This window comes from Arachis hypogaea, chromosome 18, assembly GCF_003086295.3.
Source record: "Arachis hypogaea cultivar Tifrunner chromosome 18, arahy.Tifrunner.gnm2.J5K5, whole genome shotgun sequence".
NCBI classification, from domain to species: domain Eukaryota; kingdom Viridiplantae; phylum Streptophyta; class Magnoliopsida; order Fabales; family Fabaceae; genus Arachis; species Arachis hypogaea.
Genome location: NC_092053.1, coordinates 32,069,415 through 32,093,075, shown reverse-complemented (window position 1 = coordinate 32,093,075; position 23,661 = coordinate 32,069,415). Strand labels below are relative to the sequence as shown.

General features: G+C 33.8%; 2 protein-coding genes across 28 annotated transcripts; one reads left to right on the top strand and one right to left on the bottom strand.

Annotated features, from left to right (window-relative positions):
* Positions 1–1,179: 1,179 nt before the first annotated feature.
* Positions 1,180–2,567, bottom strand: LOC112769117 (uncharacterized). The gene is made up of 2 exons (XM_029294820.2): positions 1,863–2,567; positions 1,180–1,660 (listed from the first exon to the last, which is right to left on the bottom strand). Exons 1-2 carry the CDS (start codon positions 2,211–2,213, stop codon positions 1,637–1,639), a joined length of 375 nt encoding a protein of 124 aa, XP_029150653.1. The 5' UTR covers positions 2,214–2,567; the 3' UTR covers positions 1,180–1,636.
* Positions 2,568–15,276: 12,709 nt separating this feature from the next.
* Positions 15,277–18,963, top strand: LOC112772954 (uncharacterized). 27 transcript variants are annotated; one of them, XM_072226121.1, is made up of 11 exons: positions 15,395–15,750; positions 16,050–16,075; positions 16,273–16,341; positions 16,483–16,535; positions 16,657–16,731; positions 17,331–17,399; positions 17,475–17,579; positions 17,701–17,816; positions 17,984–18,039; positions 18,133–18,169; positions 18,349–18,963. In XM_072226121.1, exons 5-8 carry the CDS (start codon positions 16,663–16,665, stop codon positions 17,779–17,781), a joined length of 324 nt encoding a protein of 107 aa, XP_072082222.1. In that variant the 5' UTR covers positions 15,395–15,750; positions 16,050–16,075; positions 16,273–16,341; positions 16,483–16,535; positions 16,657–16,662; the 3' UTR covers positions 17,782–17,816; positions 17,984–18,039; positions 18,133–18,169; positions 18,349–18,963. The 27 variants fall into 27 exon arrangements, with proteins under 27 accessions (XP_072082227.1, XP_072082234.1, XP_072082230.1 ...); XM_072226120.1 differs by having other exon boundaries at positions 15,614–15,750; positions 16,273–16,366; XM_072226133.1 differs by having other exon boundaries at positions 15,292–15,750; positions 16,483–16,731; positions 17,475–17,587.
* Positions 18,964–23,661: the final 4,698 nt, after the last annotated feature.

Sequence of the window (23,661 nt, the reverse complement as noted above, 5' to 3'; positions counted from 1 at the left end):
CTTACTATACTGAAACGGCTTCCATTATCGGTGTCAAACCAATAACGATTCATACAAGCTAAATCCTCTAATCGAAAATTTGGCCAAAGAAAAAAATGAAAATTCATTAGGTTTTTTTTTCTATCAAGATCCTTATTTTCAGCCAAAACATTACAGCAATTATTTACTTTATTATCCTTATTATAAAATGTTATTTTTCTATGTGCACTATTTCTATTCTTAGAATTGAAACAAATTAGAATTCTTAATTCTCTACGACGTCTAGCGCAAAAACAGAATTCAGGAGACAATAAATTTTGATATTATTCATTATTGTCTGTGATTTAAGGAACCCTTCCAATTCAATTGAAAGATAAAAAACTTTGTTAATAAGAGATTTATTTCTACTTCCATTCTGTTCTTGTATTTTTTTTCCTCTTTCCTGGTCAATCCTGATGCTGTAGACTCTGCTTCAATATCTTTTTCTTGGGTTGAAAGAGATGATTTCAAATCCACCCCACTCGTGTCTTCCGCTTTTGCTTGATTTCGAGTCTCTAACTCGAATTCCAATTTTTTTTTTATGATCTAAAAACTATTTTTTTTTCTTCCAATAAATTTTATATTTTCACCAACATCTTTTTTTATATCTAAATTGAAAAAAAGGAATTCAATTGGTATGACCACAGGTTATTTGTATATACCTTAATAAAATCTTCATTCGGTATGGAATGATTTAATATTTCTTTATTTATTAGTATCCAATATAAATGTTTTCTATGCAAATTTTCTTCCATATCTATAATGTAATATTTTGTTATATATTTCTTTATAGAGATATCGCTCATTGGATCAAATCCTTTTTATTTACATGTTTTGTAATTATAAGAAAGAAATTCTTTTTTATTTGCTTTGAATGATGATGAGACTCAAACAAAAAACTTACCTAAACTATATGATCCTTTTTTGAATGAATCCTGTCGGAGCCGAATGAACAATTTTTTGTTATCCTCAATTAATAATAAAACTTATAAAAAAAATGATATTTGAATAAATAAGATTTATGGTCTCCTTCTTTCTATTATTTAAAAAACTAGTTATTTTAAAAAAAATATGGATATATTTTATCAAAAATTATTTTTAACTGAAATTAGTTTTTTTTAACTTAATCCATAAATAGTCATCAAATGCATATTAATCTAATCAGATTCCAAATCATTAAACCGACAAGCACAACGTCATCAAATCCAAGCATACAGATTACAGAATGTTAGACCATTAACACAAATCACATAAATGACAATTCAACAAGGATCATAAATACCTTCCCAGAGCTAGATATCCAGAACAAGACCAGAATCCAGGATCCTCATTATCAAACAAAATATCCAACATTATATCTTTAAGATATAAAAAGAAACACAGCTTTCTTTCCAATCATGCATGCAATAACATTCAACACAACTCTTTCTCCTCAAAGACACCATTATCAACCCATCCAATCCAACCTTCAAAACAGCATTGCCTAACACATCCAACTTACAGAACACAGACAACACAATCAAAACACCTACTGAATAACATCCATTCCAGTTCGGTTCACCTCGCGGCAAATAAATGTGAGAACATGAACAGCTCAACTAATCCACCTTTTCCAAGTCTAGTCGCTATCCATGCCACAGGACTAACGGATTCAAAAATAAAAAACACAATAATAAAAGAAAAAAATTACACACTCTGCATCAAGCCAACGATCATCACCATCCATAGTTAAAAAATAAACGATTCAAGCCATTGCATATCAAGTTTCAGCAGTAGTGATCCAACACACATAAATAGAATAATCCAATTAAAAAAAGAAATAATGCTCAAAGTTTTATGTTCACCTCAGCATGGGCCTCAGATTCAGCTGCAGCAGCAACAGGAGCGCCCCAAATGGATTGAGGTGGAGCGGTGATGGCGTAGTAGTCGTCAATCGTCATCATCCTCGTCGTCAACGTCAGCCCATGACTTCGACGTGAGTGGCGCCGGGGCCCAGAAAACATCCCTTTTCTCCTGCTGTTGTGCGGCGGAGGAAGCGGCGGTGGAAGAGGACGAGGAGGCTCTCCCCTTGGATGAAGCCTGTTCCTTCTCAGAATCTCAGGCTTCTTCTTCTTCTTGAGGCTTCCGAGCGCTGCGAACACGTTGGGGCTGTTTATGACCAGCGCCTCCTCCCTCTTGCTCCCTCCTCCCACCATTTCCAATCTCAAACTCAGCAGCGATGGCCCCGAAACGACCGCGTTTCAACAGCTCCAGTGATGGGACAAGATCGGAAATAAAATCAAACAAATAAAAGAAAAAGAGAGAAACTCTAGTGTTTGTTTTTGTTTGTTCTTGTCAGGGAGAATGGTGATCTGAGAAGTGAGGAATGTAATGTGGATGATGGAGTTATAAAAGGGTGCGTTAACGAAGGAGAAATGAGAAATGAGAAATGAGAAGTGTGTGTTTTGAGTATAGAGATTGAAGGGTGAGGCCGTGAGGGACGGGGGGATCAGAAACGATGATGATGTGTGTCTTTCTCTCACTCTACATTCTACAATTTGCATTACAACAGTGTCATCCTTTTGGTAATGGAAATTTATAGGGCTTATTTGAAAACAGAAACAAATAGGCCTTCAAGGATTTTAACCTTACACTAATAAGCTTTTCAAACAAAATTAGGTAATTTTTTATTTTCATTTTATCGATTTTTTTAAATCTTTTTTCAGTTACATAAGTATCGGATAAAAATATTTTTTACATTTATTTAATAACAAGTAAGATCAATTTTTTTATAAAAAGTGTTAAATATACTTTTATATATGATTTCTTTTATTTTATTATATGTGTAATGCAATTGAATTTACATATGCTTCAGAAAAAAATATATCGATAATTTAGTTTTTGAATGAAGTTGGAATGAAAGTATATACTTTTCGAGGGAATGAGTCTTTTAATTTAACAATTTTTTATGATATTAATTTTATAATAAAATGAGATGAGACATTGAAATAGTTATTATTTAAACCGAATTGAATTATCTCGATTAATTTCTTTAAAAGTTGTGAATTTTGATAAGAATCTTGTTTCTTAATTAATAATGATCATGGGTTGTTTTTTAATTAATAATGATGTCGGGTGTGTATGTGCGCGCGTGTGTAAATTAATTTTCTAGAAGAAGGGAGACAGAAAAATAAATTTTTTTTATGTCATGAATATTATAACAAAAATAAACTTTTTAATTGAGTGAGAGATATAAAACTACTTTCATTTTTATTTCTTTTATATTGTTTAAAGAATTTAGTTATACATATATTAATATATGATATAATTTTTTATATTTTTATTTAAAATTGCTATATTTTATATAAATTAAATATTTTACATCAAATATAATTGATAAGAGACATTATTTGTATGAAATAGTAGTTCAAGTAACATATAAAAAATATGAGAATTTTTTTTAAAGTTTTAAAACATCATAAAACAAAGCAAAAATACTTCAATTTGAAAACATCCTATTTTTCACAACCTTTTCTGCTTCACTTTCAGTTAGATACTTGATTTCATTTTCCTTCACCCATCTCTTTCCTCTAGCAAGACATTTTTTCACTCTATTTTCATTCAACTTCAACAATTTAACATCTTCACTTGATTTTGAAAAAAAAAACTTTTAATTTTAAACACTATGCCCTAAGTACCCCAAATAAAACACTCATATCACTGCTGATTACACCTCCATTATAAAATTTTACACTACTTATAAAGATTTCATTAAAAATTAATTCATCAATTTCAACTGCAAACTTTTCCATACCCTAACAAAAATCCAGCCGACACCATTTCCGCAGACTTCGTCACCCAATTCACCCATCTCAGAGCCATTTCCAACGGCGTCTTCGTCGTCGTCCCCACTCGAAAAAGACATACCACAATACTCTTCTGCATTACTTCGATTTGACTCATCCTCATTACTACTGAACTGAAAGTTCAAGTCAATCTTAAAGAACACTTCTAACTTAACTTAGTCAAAGTAGGAGTGAACGCGGATTGGATCGGATATGGTGAAAATCTCATCTGATCCGTACTAAAATCATCAGAGCAGTTTTTAAACTTGAATCTGATTCACATATTTGCTCATCGAAATTGAATATTGGATATAACTACAAAACACAAAAATATTTTTTAAAATTTATTTTTATTAAAAACTATCAATAAAATTCTTTTTTTCTACTCTTTTAAATATATTTATTCTTAAAATAATATTAAACATACTTTTTTAAATAATAAAATTAAAATAATACAAGATATATGATAATTATTAATTAAAATAAAACATAAAAAAATAAGAGTTATGCTACGTGTACACTAAAATCAGCCACCAAAGTCAGCCACTAGTAGGGCTGGTAATCTATACCTATCCGCGGGTACTCAATCCGGACCAACCCGTTCGGGTAGGGTTGTCTACCCTACCCGCTGAGGATAGGGTAGGGTACGGGTTCAGGGTATACCCTACCCTACCCTACCCGCACCTCTAATATATTATATAATATATATGTAAAAGTTATATATGCAATGAAGAAAATGAGTGTTGAATCCATAATCTTTCTCTTATAAAAATTTAAAATAACTACTAAACTAGTTAATGATCATATTATTTGTAATTTTATATTAGATTTCTTTAATATTTTATTATTTTTAATTTTAATTTGAACTTAGTTTTTTATTTTCTATTTTATTAATATATATGAAATTTGAAATGGTTGAATTTTATATTTGCTTGAAATTTTTTTATTTTTCTGCGGGTAGGGTTGAGTAGGGTAGGGTTTAGAATTTTAGGGTGCGGGGTTGAGAAATTCTCAACCCACAGATAGGGTAGGGTAGAATTTTAAAAAGGTTTTCAACCCGCGGGTAGGGTTAGGGTAGAGTCCAAACCCTACCCTACCTATTGCCAACCCTAGCCACCGGTGTAAAATACATGTTGGAATACAAATACACATTGAAAATAAATTACACATGCATTATTTATACACAAATATATTGGTGGTTGAGTATACAAATAGCATTTTTGAAAAAATAATTACTTATTTATTTGTTTATTTTTGTGGATATGCGTATACCAACATAAAATCCGCAATCAGATCCTATTAGTGTGCAATCGGATCCGATCCGATAGCCTTGCGGATTGGATCCATATCCCCAGTTTTAGAATCGGATTCGGATAAACACCAGATCAGATCCAATCCATAAACACTCCTACATCAAAGCATAAATTTTATACTTAATTTCACAAATTAAATGATAATTTAATTAATATAGTATTTTAATTATTTATCAAATTATATATTGTATAAAAATATTTGGTCATCATACATGATATAACTATCTGTTATTTCTAACTCTGAAAAGATTCAAGTTTTAATTCCTATATCACCTTGGAGGGCTATATTTTATATTAATTTTTTAATATCAAAGGGTCCGATAATGATTTTTTAGATGTTAATGAGTCAAACAATGATTTTTAATATTTTTTAGAAATTATTTAATATTCTATTTTACATTCATAATTTTATAAAAATATAGATTTTTTAGAATTTGAACTAAAACACAAAAGTTAAATTTTTATTCTTATTTATATTTTTTTATATTTTATTTAAATTTAAATTAGAAATATTTTTATATTGACATTTATATTTTAAAGTTAATAAATTTAAAAAAGTAAATATCGATAATCTATATCAGCACTAAATCGAATCAACTCGATTTAGTTTATGTGTATATGCTACAACAGTACTAAATTAAATCAAGTTAATTCGTTTTACTATTAATATAACATATATAATAAATTAATTTACTATTCAATTTATATTAAAAAACATAAATTAGATTTAGTTAATTTGATTTACGTAAAATTATTTTAAAATATACATATAATTTATTTTATTTTAAAATATTAGTATAATATTAATCATCTGATTTACTCTTTATTTTAAATATTATTACCCATCTATTACACATTAATTTCTGCAATATCATTGACTAATATGGTGGAGGGAACAGGTGAAGGGATGGCACGTGGAAGTGGACGCCTGTATATATCATTTGACTAAAAGCATTTATTATAACTTATTAGGTGAATATTAATATATTATGGTGTTTTTAATATTATGCTTAAATTATTAAAAAAGATAAATAAATAATATTTAATATATTTTAAATAATTTATTTTTTGTTTTAAATATTTTATTTTTTATTTAAAAAAATAAGATAGGCAATATAAACACCACAATAAAGACTCTATAAAATTTTCAACTTATTACAATGTGCATAATATATATGTTAAAAAAGAAAAATAATTACCATGTATTTATTTAATGTAATGTAAGCAAGTAACATTTTTTACTTAATTAAAGGTGTCAAAATATGTAACTAGTTAAAAGATATTATTTGAAAAAAAATTAGAATACATGGAAAATGAATGTAAAATAAGATTTTGGAAAGATATATAAATGAAAAAATTATATCTTAAAAACAAAACTTTTAAATTTTATACAATCTCATCAAATAAAATCAAAGTACTAATAAATTGTAATTTCGGAGACGATTTACTTTAGTGTTAGAATTTTCAATGACGAATACGTCTTTTTGAATGAGATGGTAAATATGATAAAAAATTATATTACTTATTAATATTTTCTTAGTTTCAGGCATACAGGATGAAGCGATATGGTATTTTTTGGAAGATGAAAGCTTTTCAATCAAGTCCTGCATATGCACGTCTGACTTGGTTCACCTATGTCCATGAGGTGTATCGCCTTAGTTCTATGTTTGATGTCTATCGGATGAGATTCACACCTCCAATCCCAGAGAGGTTTCGGCCACCATATGATGGTCCGACCGTCATACCTGATCCCACCAAGAGACGTGCGTTTGAAGGGATCCCAGGACCACCAGGTACCATGGACGAGTCTGACCCAAACAGGTCCAAGAGATATGGGCTTTGCAGACAACCCGGCTACACATGTAGAAGGTGTTTTCAGGGAGGAGTGAACATCGGTTCTACATCCGCCAGTAATGTGTAAGGTTGTGGTTATTTATTGTACTTTCTTGTCTTTCAAATCCATGTTGCTTTATTTTAATCCCGTTGTCCATTGTATGGTTTAGTTCAGCGTTAGTCTCCGTTGTATGGTTTAAGTTAAAATTAGTGTCCTTTGTGTGGTTTAATTTAAAGTTAGTATGCCTTGTATTTTTTTATGTTGATGTTAGTGTACCAATGATGATTTATTTTAATGTTAGTGTCACTTGTGTGGTTTATTTTGATGTTTCTATTCACGACTTATGGACTTGTGTTATAAGATAGATTCATCGTATATTGTAGAATACAGAACATCAATAAAAACAGTCTAAATACAAAACATAACAAAAACAGTCACATAGCGCAATATGACAAACATAACATCACTACATGAAATACATAACAACAAAAAATACATAACTACATAGAATACATAACAACAAGGATTACATAACTAAAACTGACATACATAACATAAAATGAAATATGCGCTTCTCAAAATTCAGAAGAGATACGATCCGGTGAAGCAGCGTCGACGACGCCTGATCTGTCATGCTCTCTAAGTCAGAGGAATCTCGTTCTCGTCACATCTCTGTCTCTGGCCTGCTCCACCTCCTCAGGTATGTGTTCCGGTGATGTGGATGGACCGGGTGTGATGTAGTAGGTGTGCAAATGTTGAGGGGGTGTCCTACCCAACACAAATGTGTCGTCCACAGGTCCAATAAGAGACTCATTTAGATCTACATCAAAGTGTACTTAAAATTCAGCTACCGGAGATATGCATCTGGTCAACTCATCCTCTTGCATGACCATACTAATCTCGTAAAAAGAGTGTGACCCACAAACTCCGCGCCAACACTCTCACTACCAAGTAAGTTCGACCGCATCTGACTTGGGCTGACATACCTCTGACTCTCGTGCATTGCCTCATCATTCTTAGAAACTGGACGAAATAGTCACCAAATCCTCAGGCACATTCCCGCCTGCCCCAGCTCCTCCACACACACCACCGCAACCATATACATGGCTCTGGCTAGGGATGTTCATGGTTTGGTTAATCCAAAAACCAAACCAATTTTTTGGTTAACCAAAAATATAGTATTGGTTAATTAACCAAATTTGTTTTACATGATGAAACCGGTTATTAACCGGTTAGTAAAATTCAAAACCGGTTTTTAACCGGTTATTAAAGTAAAAACCGGTTTTTATATAAAAAAACCGGTTTTTATATTAAAAAATCGGTTTTTTCACTAAAACCGGTTTTTATACTAAAAAACCAGTTTTTATACTAAAAAATTGGTTTTTATACCATTAAATTGGTTTTTACATGTAAAAATAAATTTTTACACAAATTAATATTTTTACATACAAAAATCCAAATTTTTAAACCTTTTTTTAATCTAAAATTTTTTTCTTTCTAAATGATACGAATAACATTTGTAAATAATGAAATCCCTTCGATTGCTTTCGTTCCTTTTTCTTTCTTATCTCTTTTCAACATTTTTAATAAATAATTTTCTTTCTAAATGATATGAGTAACATAAGGAGATAAGAAAAAGTTACTCGTATCATTTAGAAAGAAAATTATTTATTAAAAATGTTGAAAAGAGATAAGAAAGAAAAAGGAACAAAAGCAATCGAAAGGATTTCATTATTTACAAATGTTATTCGTATCATTTAGAAAGAAAAAAAATTTTTAGATTAAAAAAAGATTTAAAAACTTGGATTTTTGTATGTAAAAATATTAATTTGTGTAAAAATTTATTTTTACATGTAAAAACCAATTTAATGGTATAAAAACCAATTTTTTAATATAAAAACTGGTTTTTTAGTATAAAAACCGGTTTTAATGAAAAAACCGATTTTTTAATATAAAACCGGTTTTTACTTTAATAACCGATTAAAAACCAATTTTAAATTTTACTAACCGGTTAATAATCGGTTTCATCCTATGAAGTACGGACACTTTGATGAGTTGCCGTGTCTGCGTGTCGGACACATTTTGGACACGACACTTACCGACACTCGTTCGACACGCGTGTCTGCTGTGTCCAAACCGTGTCTCAATAAAAAATAAAAAATTCTTCTTCGGACACACTTGGACACACCTAAATACCATCACGTGTCAGCGTGTCCGGTCTTATTCTTAATATATATTCTTAAAATAAATTTAGATATAGTATATATTATTATTTATTAAAACAAAAAATATTTTAAATACTTGATATAATTAAAATAAGACATTAAAAATAATTTAAAAATTAATTTATATTTTAATATTAATAAAATATTAAAATATCATTACGATTTATCTAAAAATACTTTATATTTTATATGTATGCGTGTCCCCGTGTTAGGTAAGATTTTAAAATTTGCGTGTCCGTGCATCATAGGTTTTCATCATGTAAAACCAATTTGGTTAATTAACCAATACTATATTTTTGGTTAACCAAAAAACTGGTTTGGTTTTTGGATTAACCAAACCATGAACACCCCTATTTTTAAATTTTGAATTTTGAAATGGAGAGTGGAGAGAGCGGGGGAGAGTCTTCGAGGGTGGCACATAGCGAGGCAGCCGGCCATGCCGGCGAGAGCAATAAGGGGGAGAGTGGAGGTGGGCATGCATCAGGTGAAAAGGAGGGAATTAAAGGAGACAATAACAAGATTCAAGGTCAGCGGATATCGTTCAGAGATAAAGTTGTGGGTGCCTCAACAAGGAGAGCTTTGGAGGTTGCTGATTCTCTTGATGGGGATAAGATGGCTACAGTAGTTGGTAAGCAAGGCGATTCGGAGATACCAACTGTGACGTTCACTGAAGAAGCAAAGGAGATATTGGCAGAGCCCTACAAAGATGCCATCGTGATCAAAGTTCTTGGAAAAAACTTTAGCTATACGGCGATCACGCACAGGCTTAAAGGAGTCTGGAGAACCAAAGGAGGATATGAGGTACTAGATGTCGGTTTTGGCTATTTCTTAGTTAAATTTGATCTCTTGGAGGATAGAGAAAAAGTTCTCCTTGGAGGACCGTGGATGATTACTGGTAGTTATGTTGCGGTTAAACCTTGGAGTTCTTCATTCAGACCTTGTGAAAACACTTTTGGATCTACCATGGTTTGGATAAGAATCACAGGTTTAAACATTAACTATTATCAAGAGAAAGCCATGAAAATGATTGCGTCAGCTGTTGGTAAACCGATCCGCATCGATTTAGCCACCAAGTCTGCAGAAAGGGGAAAGTATGCAAGAGCATGTGTGCAAATTAACTTGGGACTTCCAGTCATAAAAAAGATTCAAGTTGATGGTCATATGTATGACATAGAATATGAGCACTTGAATTTAATTTGTGAAAAATGTAGCTGCTTTGGGCATGTAACAAGAGAATGTGCGAAAGAGAACAACAATGACATTGGGAAGGAAAACATGGTGAAGGAAAAAAATTTGCCGTCACTGTTTTCGGTGGATAACAATGAGAAAACGGCAGAAGGTAGTCAAATCCCAGTAAAAAATCAAAATTCAACTTTTGAATTTGGAATTAATGCCAAATCAATTCCAATTATGGAGAAGCATGGAGCAGTGGGTCTTGTGCATGATAATTTACAAGAATCACGCATGGATAGGGATACTCAAGCAAAAGAGGATGAATGGGTTACAGTTAGTAGAAAAGGCAAGGAAAAAGTGGGTAAAGGCCCCAATGTAGTGCCAAAAAAAGCCAATGTAGCAATATGCTCCAATTTGGTGAGTAAGAAATTTTCTTTTGGGTCTAATAAAATGCATGCTGGATCCTCATCAAATGCAAAGGTGAAGTCTTTATCAAATGCAAAGGTGGAGCCTAAGGAAAAGAAAGATCCTCCATCCACGCTTGGCTCTTTGGGAACAACTCAGGTGGCTTTCAAGGATCAGAGTACTCCTTTTTTTAAAGCAGGGCACAAAAGGCAGCGTCCTATTTCGCTTCAAAACTCACCTATTGAAGCATTGTCAACGGATTCTCGAGTACAAAAAGAGCTTGATAAAGCTAGTGCAACAACAAACTTGGAGAACCAACCTCAACAGAAGAATGATGGTTCTGCGACGCAAGTCCACCAGAAGACAATTGGAGACAGGGGTCCATCAACGTGAGGTAGAATGATTATAAATTCCAATTATTTAATTTATTTTTATGGATTGTGACCATTTAAATATTATTAGTTGGAATGTAAGGGGAGCGTCAAATAAGATGTCTCGGGTGCACTGTAAGGAGTTAGTACGAAAATTTCAACCAACTTTTTTTATTTTGGTGGAAACTCATATTGGGTTTGAAACTATGAAAGAATTTTGGGGGAGATTAGGCTATTATCCTGTAGGGATTGTAGATGCTGTTGGACATAAGGGAGGAATTTGGTTCCTCTCTGCTAATTTAAAATTTTCTTGTAAAATTCTTTGGGTTATGAATCAATGTGTAACTTTGGAAATTGATGGTGGTGGGCGAAGATGGATTTGCAGTGCGGTTTATGGCAGCCCTCAAGCCACTAATAGAGTAGAATTATGGAGTCATCTGCTTGATATTGGTTTGTGCATCCAGGACCCATGGGTGGTGGTTGGGGATTTTAATGATATTTTGAGTGTTCATGAGGTGAAGGGGGGTAATTACTATTCGACTCGCAGTAGTGTCTTTGCAAGTACTCTAGATTCTTGTGGTCTTTTTGATCTGACAACCTCTGGAAGACGGTTTACTTGGTTCCGTAAAATTCAAGGAAACAGAGAAATTGCAAAGAGATTAGATAGAGCTTGCTGTACTGCAGAATAGCGTCTTCTTTTTCCAGAAGCTTTTGTTGAAGTTCTCAGCCGTTCCCACTCTGATCATTGTCCCCTACTTATCCGATGTCAAGGAGTTCCTATCAAGAAAGGAAACCGGCCTTTTAGATTCCAAGCGGCATGGGCAACGCATCCTGATTACAAGGCCATTGTTCAGAAATCTTGGAATAGTACAGACTTTGGCATCCATAGGAAGTTGTTGGGGGTTCAAGAAGCTTCGTTGGAATTCAACTCTACGGTCTTCGGCAATATTTTTATTAAAAAGAGGGAATTGGAGACTTATTTGAATTGTATTCAACAAAAAATGGAGGCTGACGATGATCCGATTTTGAAGCACAAAGAGGAAGAATTGAGAGCTGAGTATAATCTAGTTTTGGCCCAGGAAGAATTGCTTTGGTACCAGAAGTCAAGAGATCAATGGGTTCGGTATGGTGATAGAAATACTAGCTTTTTCCATATGCAAACCATCATTAGAAGAAAATCTAACAAGGTTCATGGGTTGCTGGTCAGTGATGGGTCCTGGTCTAATGATCCGGAAGTTTTGCAAAGAGAGGTCGTTCATTTTTTCAAAAATATTTTTTGCTCTACTGAGCCTGTTGAGGTTAATTGCATGGGAGAAATTCCTATGCCATCTCTTAGCCAGGATGCTTGTGATAATTTGTCTAAACCAGTAACAATGTTGGAGGTTAAAGAAGCTCTGGATAATATGAGCTCGTTCAAAGCTCCTGGGCCGGATGGTTTTCAAGTTTTTTTCTTCAAGGAATATTGGGATGTGGTGGGTCATGAGGTGTGGCGTACTGTTCAGAAAGCATTCTTAGGGGAGACTTTAAGCCATTCTTTGTTGGAAACTTTGATTGTTCTTATCCCTAAATGCGACCCTCCAACTAGATTGAAGGATTTTCGGCCAATAAGCCTTTGTAATGTAATTTATAAGCTAGTGACTAAAGTGCTGGTTAATAGATTACGACCTTTTTTGGATGAGATTGTTAGCCCAACTCAGGGAGGGTTTATACATGGTAGAGGAGCGCCTGATAATATTATTGTGGCCCAAGAAGTTCTTCACTTTCTTAAGCGGACAAAGTCTAGAAAAGGAGCTATGGCTTTTAAGATTGATTTAGAAAAGGCTTATGATAGAGTTGATTGGAATTTTCTTGAGCACACTCTTGAATCTTTTGGCTTTCCTTCTCTAATTATTCGGCTTGTAATGAATTGTGTTCAGGCTTCAAATCTTTCCATCCTTTGGAATGGGAATAGATTAGACAGCTTCCAACCTCGCAGAGGGCTCAGGCAAGGAGATCCAATTTCTCCTTATTTATTTGTTTTGTGCATGGAGAGATTGGCGTGCTTCATTTCCAAACAAGTTGACGAGGGTATTTGGGATGGTGTGGCTGTTTCTAGAGGAGGACCTAGAGTTTCTCACTTGATGTTTGCAGATGACCTCCTCCTTTTTTGTAAAGCGAAGAAAAATCAAGTTCAGAATGTTGTGCACACCTTGGAGTTGTTCTGCAAAGCTTCAGGTATGAAGGTTAACATTGAAAAATCTAAAGCTATTTGTTCTAGAAATATCTCTAATAGAAGGAAGGAAATGTTGTCTGGTGTTTCTCATATTCCTTTTACTAGTGACTTAGGCAAATACTTGGGGGTGAACCTTAACCATCCTCGAGCTGCTAGGTCTATTTTTTCGGACTCTTTAGAGAAGATCAAGAATAGGCTGGCTAGTTGGAAAGGTCGGCTCCTTAACAGAGCAGGCAGGCTTTGCTTAATTAAATCTGTTGCTTCTTCTCTTCCTATTTATCAGATGCAAGTGACTCTTTTTCCTACTTCGATTTGTCAAAAGATTGATTCTGTGCTTAGACAATTCTTGTGGAAGGGAAAGGTGGGGGAGCGATGCTTAAATTATGTCAAGTGGAGCAAAGTTGTCACTCCAAGAAAATATGGAGGCTTGGGAATTAGAGATACCCAGTGTGTAAATTTTGCTTTATTAGGAAAGCTTGTTTGGCAATTACTGCATAATAATGATAAGCTTTGGGTAAGAATTATGTTGGCAAAATATTTATCTGGGAGGTCTTGCTTTTCATCCAGTTTTTCTAATAATGTTTCAAGCACTTGGCGAGCGATTTATAAGACAATAGAAAAGCTTCGTGATGGTTTTGATTGGTGTACAGGCAGGATGTCCCAATCCTTTTGGTATCATGCTTGGCGACCATGTGGAACACTAGCTCCTTTGGTTCCTTTTGTGCACATCTCTGATTCTCACTTGAAGCTAGAAGATGTCTGGTACCATGGACATTGGCGGTGGGATATTCTTTGCACAATGATTCCGGAAGAAGTTAAACTTGATTTGATGCTCTTTGATCCTATCAAGCAGGCAGGAGATAAAACAGGTTGGTTTTGGACAAACTCAAATACTCTCACCTACTCGACTAAAAGCGGGTATGAATGGCTATTGAAGAAGAAATTTGGCTGGAACGATAATGAAAATTGGCTTTGGCTTTGGCGCTTGAGAATACCGGAGAAGATAAAGTGTCTGCTCTGGCTTTGTCCCAACAACGGAGTTCCCACAGCTAGTTACCGGTTTCAAAGAGGTCTTGCTACTTCTGATTTTTGTCAGCGATGTTATCTTGCTCTAGAGGATATTAACCACTGCTTTAGGACTTGCCAAAAAGCTCGTCAGATTTGGATTAGCTTAAATTTGGGAATGACCGCTGAGGACTCTAGTTTGGATTTTGTGTCTTGGATTCGTTCTAACCTCAACAAAAATGAGTTTCTCTTTGCAGCGGCCTTTTGGTGGATTTGGAGGGATAGGAACAATGACATCTTCCATCAAGATGATCCATGGAGTAAGGAGAAAATTGTTCACTTAGTTCAACATGCTGCTCGCGATTTCTCTAAGGTTGTTACCAACCAAAAACATATTATTCCTTCCTCTTTGCAATATAACTGGGAACCACCTCCAATGAATGTCTGTAAAGTGAACTGCGATGCAAGCGTTTTTGAAAATGGGCAATTAGCGGGCTTTGGATGTATTATTAGAGACAGCATGGGAATTTGGATGAAAGGTTGTTCTGCCAGTATACCTCTTTCTAGTGTTCTCTCTTGTGAGCTTCATGCTATTTGGAGAGGGCTTGTTATGGCTTGGGATTGCGAGTGTAAAGAGGTCATATGTGAAACTGATAATCTTGATGCATTTCTTCTTGTTTCGCGAGGCACAACCAGCATGATTACGAATGACTCTGATCTGCTTAGCAAAATCAAAGAGATGCTTCAGCGCAATTGTACAGCTACTTTAGTGCTCATCCAGCGTACAGCAAACAGAGCGGCTGATTTAATGGCTAAGACTGCTGCTTTAAACAAGCAGGTGTACCTAGAGTGGTTACAACCCCCTAATAATTTAGACATTATTATTAGAGAGGAGTGTTACTCTTTCTCTTAGGTGTTTTTTCTTTGTGTTATGTTCAGTCACCAAAAAACCATGAACACCCCTAGCTCTGGCCACCTGCCTCATCTCCATCAGGCCCTCACCTCCTCTAGGATGACCACGATCACCACCTCCGGTACTCCCATCCTGACCACCATCACCTCTACCATAGTGGCCCCCCGTAACCACCTCCACCACCTCCCTGACCTTCTGTCACCACCGTTGTACCCTCCTCCACCACCACCACCACTTCCCTGACCCCGTCGTCACCTCCATCGTCTCCGTCATCACCACCTTCGTCTTCACCGCTACCCTCATTTGGGCCTCTGCCTCCACGTCGGCCTCTACCTCCACGTCGGCCTCTACTCACCACCACCTCTAGCTCCTGTACGGCCGCGACCCCTCCCCCCTCGCCGTCCAACCATTCCCAACCCTTCCCACCAAACCCCATTTCCGATTCTCGTCCTCAAAAGTTAAAGTTTTCATCTTTTCTTCATTTCATGTTATTTCCCATTTTGTATTGTTCATGGGGTTTATCTAGCTTTGCTTTTCTTTTTGCTCTTGTTGGGTTAAATTTGTCTTTTGGTGTGTGGGTAATTTTGTTGAAGTGTTGTTCATGAGTGTGTATCCCTCATTTTAATGTTAGAAAACAAAATAATGCAGAAGAATCAAAAGACGTTTGCTACTATAGTCTTTAGTATTCTTCTTTGTACCCTGTGGTTCAGTTTCTGGAAGGAGAACTACTCATAGTGTGTTTGTATTGCAATCCAGGTGGACGCTTTGCCTCAAGGGAAAAAGTATGCTTCTTTCCTTCAAAACCTTAACATTTGTTTCAGTATCATTGTTTATGACTGTATTACTTGTCTTTAATTCTAATTATCTACCATAACAAAAAATAATAGTTATAAACTTAGATGTGATTTCTTCGGGTTTTGAAATATCATTTGTTGATCTATTGGCATTTGCTTTGGATTTTGGCTTTATATGTAACCAGATGACCCTTCTAAAGAACTGTCGAAGTTTTCTGTCAAACTTTTTCTTCATTCCAGTGGGCATGTTGCAGGTTTCACATGCTAACTTCATCAAGAGTATTGAACTTTATATTTCTATTGAAAAATTTGAATTTTCCATAATTAGGGGCTATGTCTTTCACCTTGAACAAGTTCCTGCATACTCATGCTTTATAGGCTATGTTTCATGGCAGGTAATAATTTCTGTTTTTTGGAGAATCCCTAGAGCTTCTTGGAATGCAAAAGGAAGGCTTCTCTCTCTCTCTCTCTCTCCCCTTCCCAGCAATAAGTGCATGTGTTCATTGTAGCACGGTTTTTTAGATTGGCTGTTTTGAGGGCTTAGTTATTTGAAAATTTGAGTCTGCAGGTTATGGATGTTCCTGCTTTCTTCCTTGTCAGAAGCAGAGAAGGTTCTAGGAGAAATATCTAATTATAAAGTTCAGGTAATAGTTCTTCTATTTTCATTTTCTCCATAATTGGGAAACTGATGTTATTATTTTCTATCTTAATAAGAATCGAGCTTGGCTTATATAATTTCTTTGGGGGAAGCTGGTCAAGTGTTTGGGATTCCATCCATATAGTAGCTGTTATAGCAAAGTAAATTTTTGTTTCGCAATACATATTTTTCCATGTTGATGGTCCTTGTGCCTTTGTCACTTTGGCATTATTCCATCCATATTTTTGTTTTGCACCTATATCTCGAGACTAGTATAACATTATGCAGTTCTGGTTATTTATGTTTGAGCTAGTTATGGATCATAATTCTTGTATGTCTTGACAATATGCTTATTTTGGGCATATAAAATTATTTTCTATTTACATTTTATAGGGTTATTGATATTAAAAAAAGTGGACTGTGGATTTCATTTATTTGAACTATGTGTTAATTCTCATATTTCATCCATCTTCCAGCGCCCCAAATCATTGTGTATGCTTAATTTGAAAGTTTGATTGCTTCAATTTTTCTTTCTCTTGCTTCCATCTTTCTATTTCATTTGGGCTATCGGTGGTTATCACGGTTAATATGTTGTGATCACTGCAGGCAGGTTGCATGTTTCTTAGATTTGCGCACCATCAGCCAATGATAGATGCGATACATGAGTGCCTTCTTGTAAGACCAGTTCAATTTTACTCATTTTTTATATTGGAAATTATAGCACTTACAAAAACTGTTGAAAATTTCCAGAAGAAAAAAGTGGGTTGCATCTGGATTGATGGAGGTACACCCGCTGCATCAAGGCAACAATTGGTTACAGATTTCCAGGAAAAGGATTATATCAAGGCAGCTGTAGTATGGTGGTATTTTTGGTTGTGCATTTCTTCCATATGTTTCCGTTATAAGCATCTTTTCTGTTGTCTTGGTTAGTATTTGTGCTTGAGATAATGATTTCATGTGACACGTTATCATGCAGCTATCCATTAAAGCGGGAGTAGTTGGATTACTGCAAGCACAGTTATCTTTACAGAACAATCCTGGATTCCAAGTGACCTAATTCAGGCCAAAGATCGTGCTCATAGAATTGGTCAGGTATTCTTACACTCATTAAGTAGAAAGGAGAGAGTTGTTACTAGTTGCATGACAACATTAAAAAAACAAATAATCTCAAATAAAAAGAACTCTCATATCTAAATTTTTGAGTAGTAAAGACAACATGTGCTCTTCCCTTTTTTTGACTAGTTAGTTCTTGTTTACAGGTCTCATTAGTAAATATATACTAGTTGGCAAATGATATGGTTGATGACATCATTTGGTAGGTTCTTTTATTTCTGCAGTCTTTCGCTGCTTGGTATAGCATTGACTTAACATTTATTATGCATTGATGATCTAAATTTTTACGCCTTAGGGATGTGGTGCAATTCAAACTGGATAATTTGGGGCAGGTACATTTCTACATCTTGAACTATCATATGTAATGCAAAATGTACATAATGCTTAGTTTCAAGGTTTTTATTCTGGTTTATATTTATATTTTGTCAAGATCTATACTCAAGCAGTATTTGAAAGTTACTTTTTGATGTTTTTGAGGAACCATTCTGAATTTTAGTTATTGAAAAATCAGATGTTAGATGCCCATGAGAACACCTTAGCTGTGTCAAATAATCAGCCATTGAGTATCCCTGCAAAGCATACTACTATTGGGCATAGCCCTTCAAAGCAGAGAACTCTTGACCAGTTTGTCAGAAGATGTGATAACGTGGATAGGTCGGAAGTCGGAACATCATCCTGACCGGAAACAGCCCTCTCGGTCATGACTTGTGAGATATGCAAAATGGATTTCCATTTTCACAGATACATGGCCAGTGGCAAGTGAATAGGAACTTAAATGTTGATGTCTACATGCAGAAGTTTCCCTGTAGTATTAACCAGGTGTGCTTACATGGGGAATTCACCTGTGATGACACAAATGCCGTTTTGAAGCTGAAATCCATTGTACAACAAATAATAGATTGAGTAGAACTGGCTACACTAAACTATGTTACTTGTACTGGAGATAATGGTTTGAATATGTGAAATATGTATTGGAAGAAAATGTTGATAAAGTCACCCATTAGATTTTAGGTTTCCACTTCTTGTTCTTAACTTTTTGCTCCCCTATGTTTTGTTTTAGTTTGGGGCTCTGTACAGAGTATGACATTATCATATATGAATGAGAGTTGTAAATTTCTTTACTCCATATGCATGTATCATTATATTTTGTAGAAATAATCATCTCTTGAAAGAATAGACTCATAGAACCCCTTTATAGCACTTCAGTTAAAACCGATCACCACATTGGCTTATTTTGTTTAGGAACATGACCTATTCTGATAATGTTACTTTTCTCCCTAAATTCATACAGAATGACATTATAAAAATAACATCATTATTTTTCTTTAATCATTTAGAAACTTGATTTGAATTTTTGTAACCCAGACTGAAGATTATTTTCCCTTCATCATCATTCTTATTATTTTCTTATTTTCTTAATCTAATCAATAAAGTAATCAATCAATAATATTATAAATATGACTCAAATAAAAAATTTAAACTAAATTTTTCAAACAAGAACCATTCTAACTTTATGTGAAACTTCAAAATGTTTCTTTTGACATAATATGTGCGGGCTATCAGTTGAATTAATTATTTAAAATGCATCATGTATTTTGAAATAAAAAGCAGTGAGTTGATCATTTAATATGATTAACAGCAATAATGCAAATATCTCAACAAGTTTTGTATGAGCTAAAGAATAGACACAACTCAAGCAATATCATATTCATATAGACATTAATATTTAATTCATTGTTCATTCATAATCCTATTGAAAACGACTAAGGATGATAATAAGCCACAAGAAATGTTACTAAAACGGAGTTGTCCTGTGCTGAAATCTTCCTCCCTTAGTAGGTGGCCAAACAAACGCATGGCGCATATAATTAGTAAGCCCACAGTTCTCCCTGGAGAAGACACTCTTCCTATGGACAGTCACTTGTAAGAAATCTTGCTCCATGGGAGGAGCCCCACTGTCAAGTTGCAATGCTGCAACGTCCTTCAACATGGACAGTGTGAAAACTGAGATGCAGTGCGTGGATGAATCCGGTTCCAAATGCAATAGCTCTGCAGAGCGTATTGCACACAGCTTCCCGTTGCCAAGGTCAACAAAATTGAATCTGCCCGGTTCTTCCATTGGAGGTTGAATACCCTCAAAACCCACATCAAGGTATTGGTATAATGCGACTAGGCCATTCTGGTGGTTAACGAGAATGGCAAGGACCTTGTCCAAATGTGTATGAGGAGATTCCATCACATACTCTTGTGTAAGGCAAACTGTGTAGTTGCTGCTGCCAAGACCCGGAAGGGACACAGAAATGTGTGGGGAATAAGTAACACGACAGTGGTCATCACCGCTAATGAGCCTACCCTGTAGGAAGTTCGAAAGATTGTTATCAGCGGCAGACTTATCCATCCAAGTCTCTTTTATGGGGTCGAAGCGGGCCAAACAGGAGTCACTCTCAGTGGACGATGAAAAAAAGAGGTTGTTGTCGAGGACGAAGATGGTATTGTCGACAAGTGGCTCGCAGCTAATGGCCGCAGGAGCCATTAACGGTTTCCAAACTCTAGAACCAGAACAAAGAACATAAAAGCCAGATGAATCTTTGACCCGTGGTTTCAGATTTATATAGAAGTAAACATCGCCTGAGCCTGGCGTGTTTGCGATGTATGATTCGTCAAAAGGAAAGGGTGCACCATCCAGTGATCCCGTAGGCGCAAATCTTCCCTCCTCAAATTTGATTTCGAAGATTGGCCAGGGGACCAGATTCGCCATGGAAATGGATTTGCTTCTGTGAATTTCAGGCGGCAGGCTGGACGGCGCCATATAGATCTTGGAGTCGAACTCGAAGGGACACATATCAGGCTCTGGAAGATCCAAAAACAACTCGAACGGTGGTGGAGGCAAACAAGTCCAATCTATGACATCAACTTCTTCCTTTAAATTGCTCAGTTTGATCACGATCAACTTTTTATATGTCACAAGGCAAAGGCACGCTTCCTTCGCCATTTCAACCTGCTCAGTTTTTCGTCTTTTTTACTCAGCAGCATCCAATTCCGCCATCACTCTCTCCGATCGAACGAGATCGGTGGTGCTGCGGCAGCAAAAAGCTAGGATTAGGATAAAGCACTAGAAAGTTAAAAGATGAAAAATGGGACTGTTACGAGCGACTAGGGTTTCGAATATCTACTTATTCTCTCTATATATATATACTAACTTAATTTTTATATTTTTATTTTTAAAATTATAAATTTGATGGAATAATTTAAAAATTAAAAATAAAAATATTTAAAAACATATAAAAATTTTAATATTTATTTAACTTTAGAACGTATAAAAATTTATAAATTTGAATCAAATAATATATTAAAAAAAGGTTTAATTACTCTGTTGGTCCCTATAGTTTCACCAAATTTTTAATTAGGTCCCTATACTTTTTTTCCTTTCAATTGGATCCCTACACTACTATAATTTTGTAATTAAGTCCTTCCTAGTGTAAAAAATATTAGAGTTAACTGAATATTTATTCGCAAATTGAAGGTATTTATAATTAAAAACTTAATTAAATCTTTGACCGCATGCATTCTAGTAAAAATATTATGTTAATTTTAACATTTTTAACATGAAAAGGACGTAATTACAAAATTAAAAGCAGTGTAGGGACCCAATTGAATGGAAAAAAAGTATAGGGACCTAATTAAAAATTTGGTGAAACTATAGGGACCAACAAAGTAATTAAACCTTAAAAAAATTATGTGTAACAAAATAGAAATAAATATTTATAAACGTTAATTACAAATTAATTATTTATAAGCATTATTAAGTTTATTTATTTTTTTATAATATTTAATTTGAAACAAAATATTTGTTATTTTCATGCATAATTTTAATAGATAAAAAATATTTATTTTTTTAATTTTATATTTAATTTTTTAAATTATCTTTAATTTATTTTTATTTTTAAAATTATTAATTTATATTGTCTTTTTTTTTTTGTTTTCTTCTTTTATTTTTTTCATCCGATCATAATTAATTATTATCTTTATAGCAACTTTTAATATTTTCTATCACTTGGATCTATGACTTTTCATTCGGTTAACTTTTATGAGTTATTGAAATTTTACTAAAAGAATTTTTTTTGTGTCTTTTAAAACTTTAAATTATTTGTATATTTTAGTATGTTATTGAGTGATATATTGTATGTAATTTTTACATCAATTTTTAATGGAATTAAATTATAAATCAACTTATTTTGTGTGTATTTTTTAAGATTCTAAAAATCGGACTTGATTCACTGATTCAATTGAATTAATCGGGAATTTAAAATACTAAAATTATATGAACTTGAAAAATTTTTTTGTAATGGTATTTCTCTCCGGTTGTTCCCCAAAAGATATAACCGAAATTGCTGAAGTAAAAAATAATTTAAGATTCCATTAAATAAACAATAATACTACTATATGTCAAGATAACATTGTTCTTAATTTATTTATTTTTTCTCTTTTTTGTTTACATTTACTTCATATGTTGGATTGATCTAAGTAGAAATTCTAAATGGTATGGACATTGGACAAGTAACAATTGGTTTGCAGATCTTAAAATTTACCAAAAGATTTATGTTAGGAGGCTCAACATTCACCTGACATACACTCACTATGTGACGGTGAGCATAATAGAATAATTCTTATTACAAAATTAAAAAAAATCATCATACCAACACATGTTACTTATGTTCAAATACCTTCCAACATTTAATAAAAACAAACAGTAATATGATTGTTCGTTTATTAGTATACAATCATGATTCTATATTTTCAAACATAAATTTAAGTATAGTAATTATTAGTCTTTGTTTGCTACATTACTTGACCCAACTCATTTATTTAGGGGAAGTATAATTCCACTTCAATTTTATACAATAAATACGACCAAAAAAATAATTAAAAAAAGAACATACAATAGAGACATAATCTAAGAAAATACGCATCCTATAAACAATGACATCTCATCTCATGCATGAGATACCACATGTCTCTATCCAATTATGAAATACAAGAAGAGATAAAAATTAAGTTGAGGAACCATCCGAACTTGAAATACAAGAAAAGATCAATCCACCACAACAGAAAAAAATATCTATCACAACTCAATTTTTCGTTGCTCGTATTGTATAATTTATTTCTGTAAATGACAATCAAAAGAGTTGTTTGTAATATTTTAATGTTCATATTCAAATTAATGAACGTGAACATGTTATAAATGACTTCCAATATTGTGCTCTACACAACTTTCTGTGACATGAGAAATATAAAAATATATATGTATTTGTATATAAAGTTATAAATAGAATCATACTACTTGGTATATTGGCACCCCTTCCCCTTGGGACGCTCTTGGAGCAGATCTTATCACCAGACTTTAACACGAAATGAAGCCTACAAAATTTGAAGCATGGACAATGTAACCAAAATTAAGTGTGTATGAGTATATTATTAACTCAATGGTTCAATGTACATTATACAAAAATGACTATTAAAATCAACAAAAAATTACAAAACTTAGATTTAACTACACAAAAACTCTAGTAGAAAACCAGAAACACAATTGCAAACCTTAACAAAATCATTACATATCGAAAATGGAGAACCTAACAGAAAATCGAAAAACAATCTCTCTTCATGGAGACGGAATTCAACAAAGAATTAAAATTATTCAAAATTACTAGAAATTACCCACCTCAAAGACACAAATTATGCAAATTCGTGAGAAGAAACCATGGGAAGTCGTTGCCTTTCTTAACATAAATTACCTCATTGGCGCTGGATTTGACTACCAATTCAT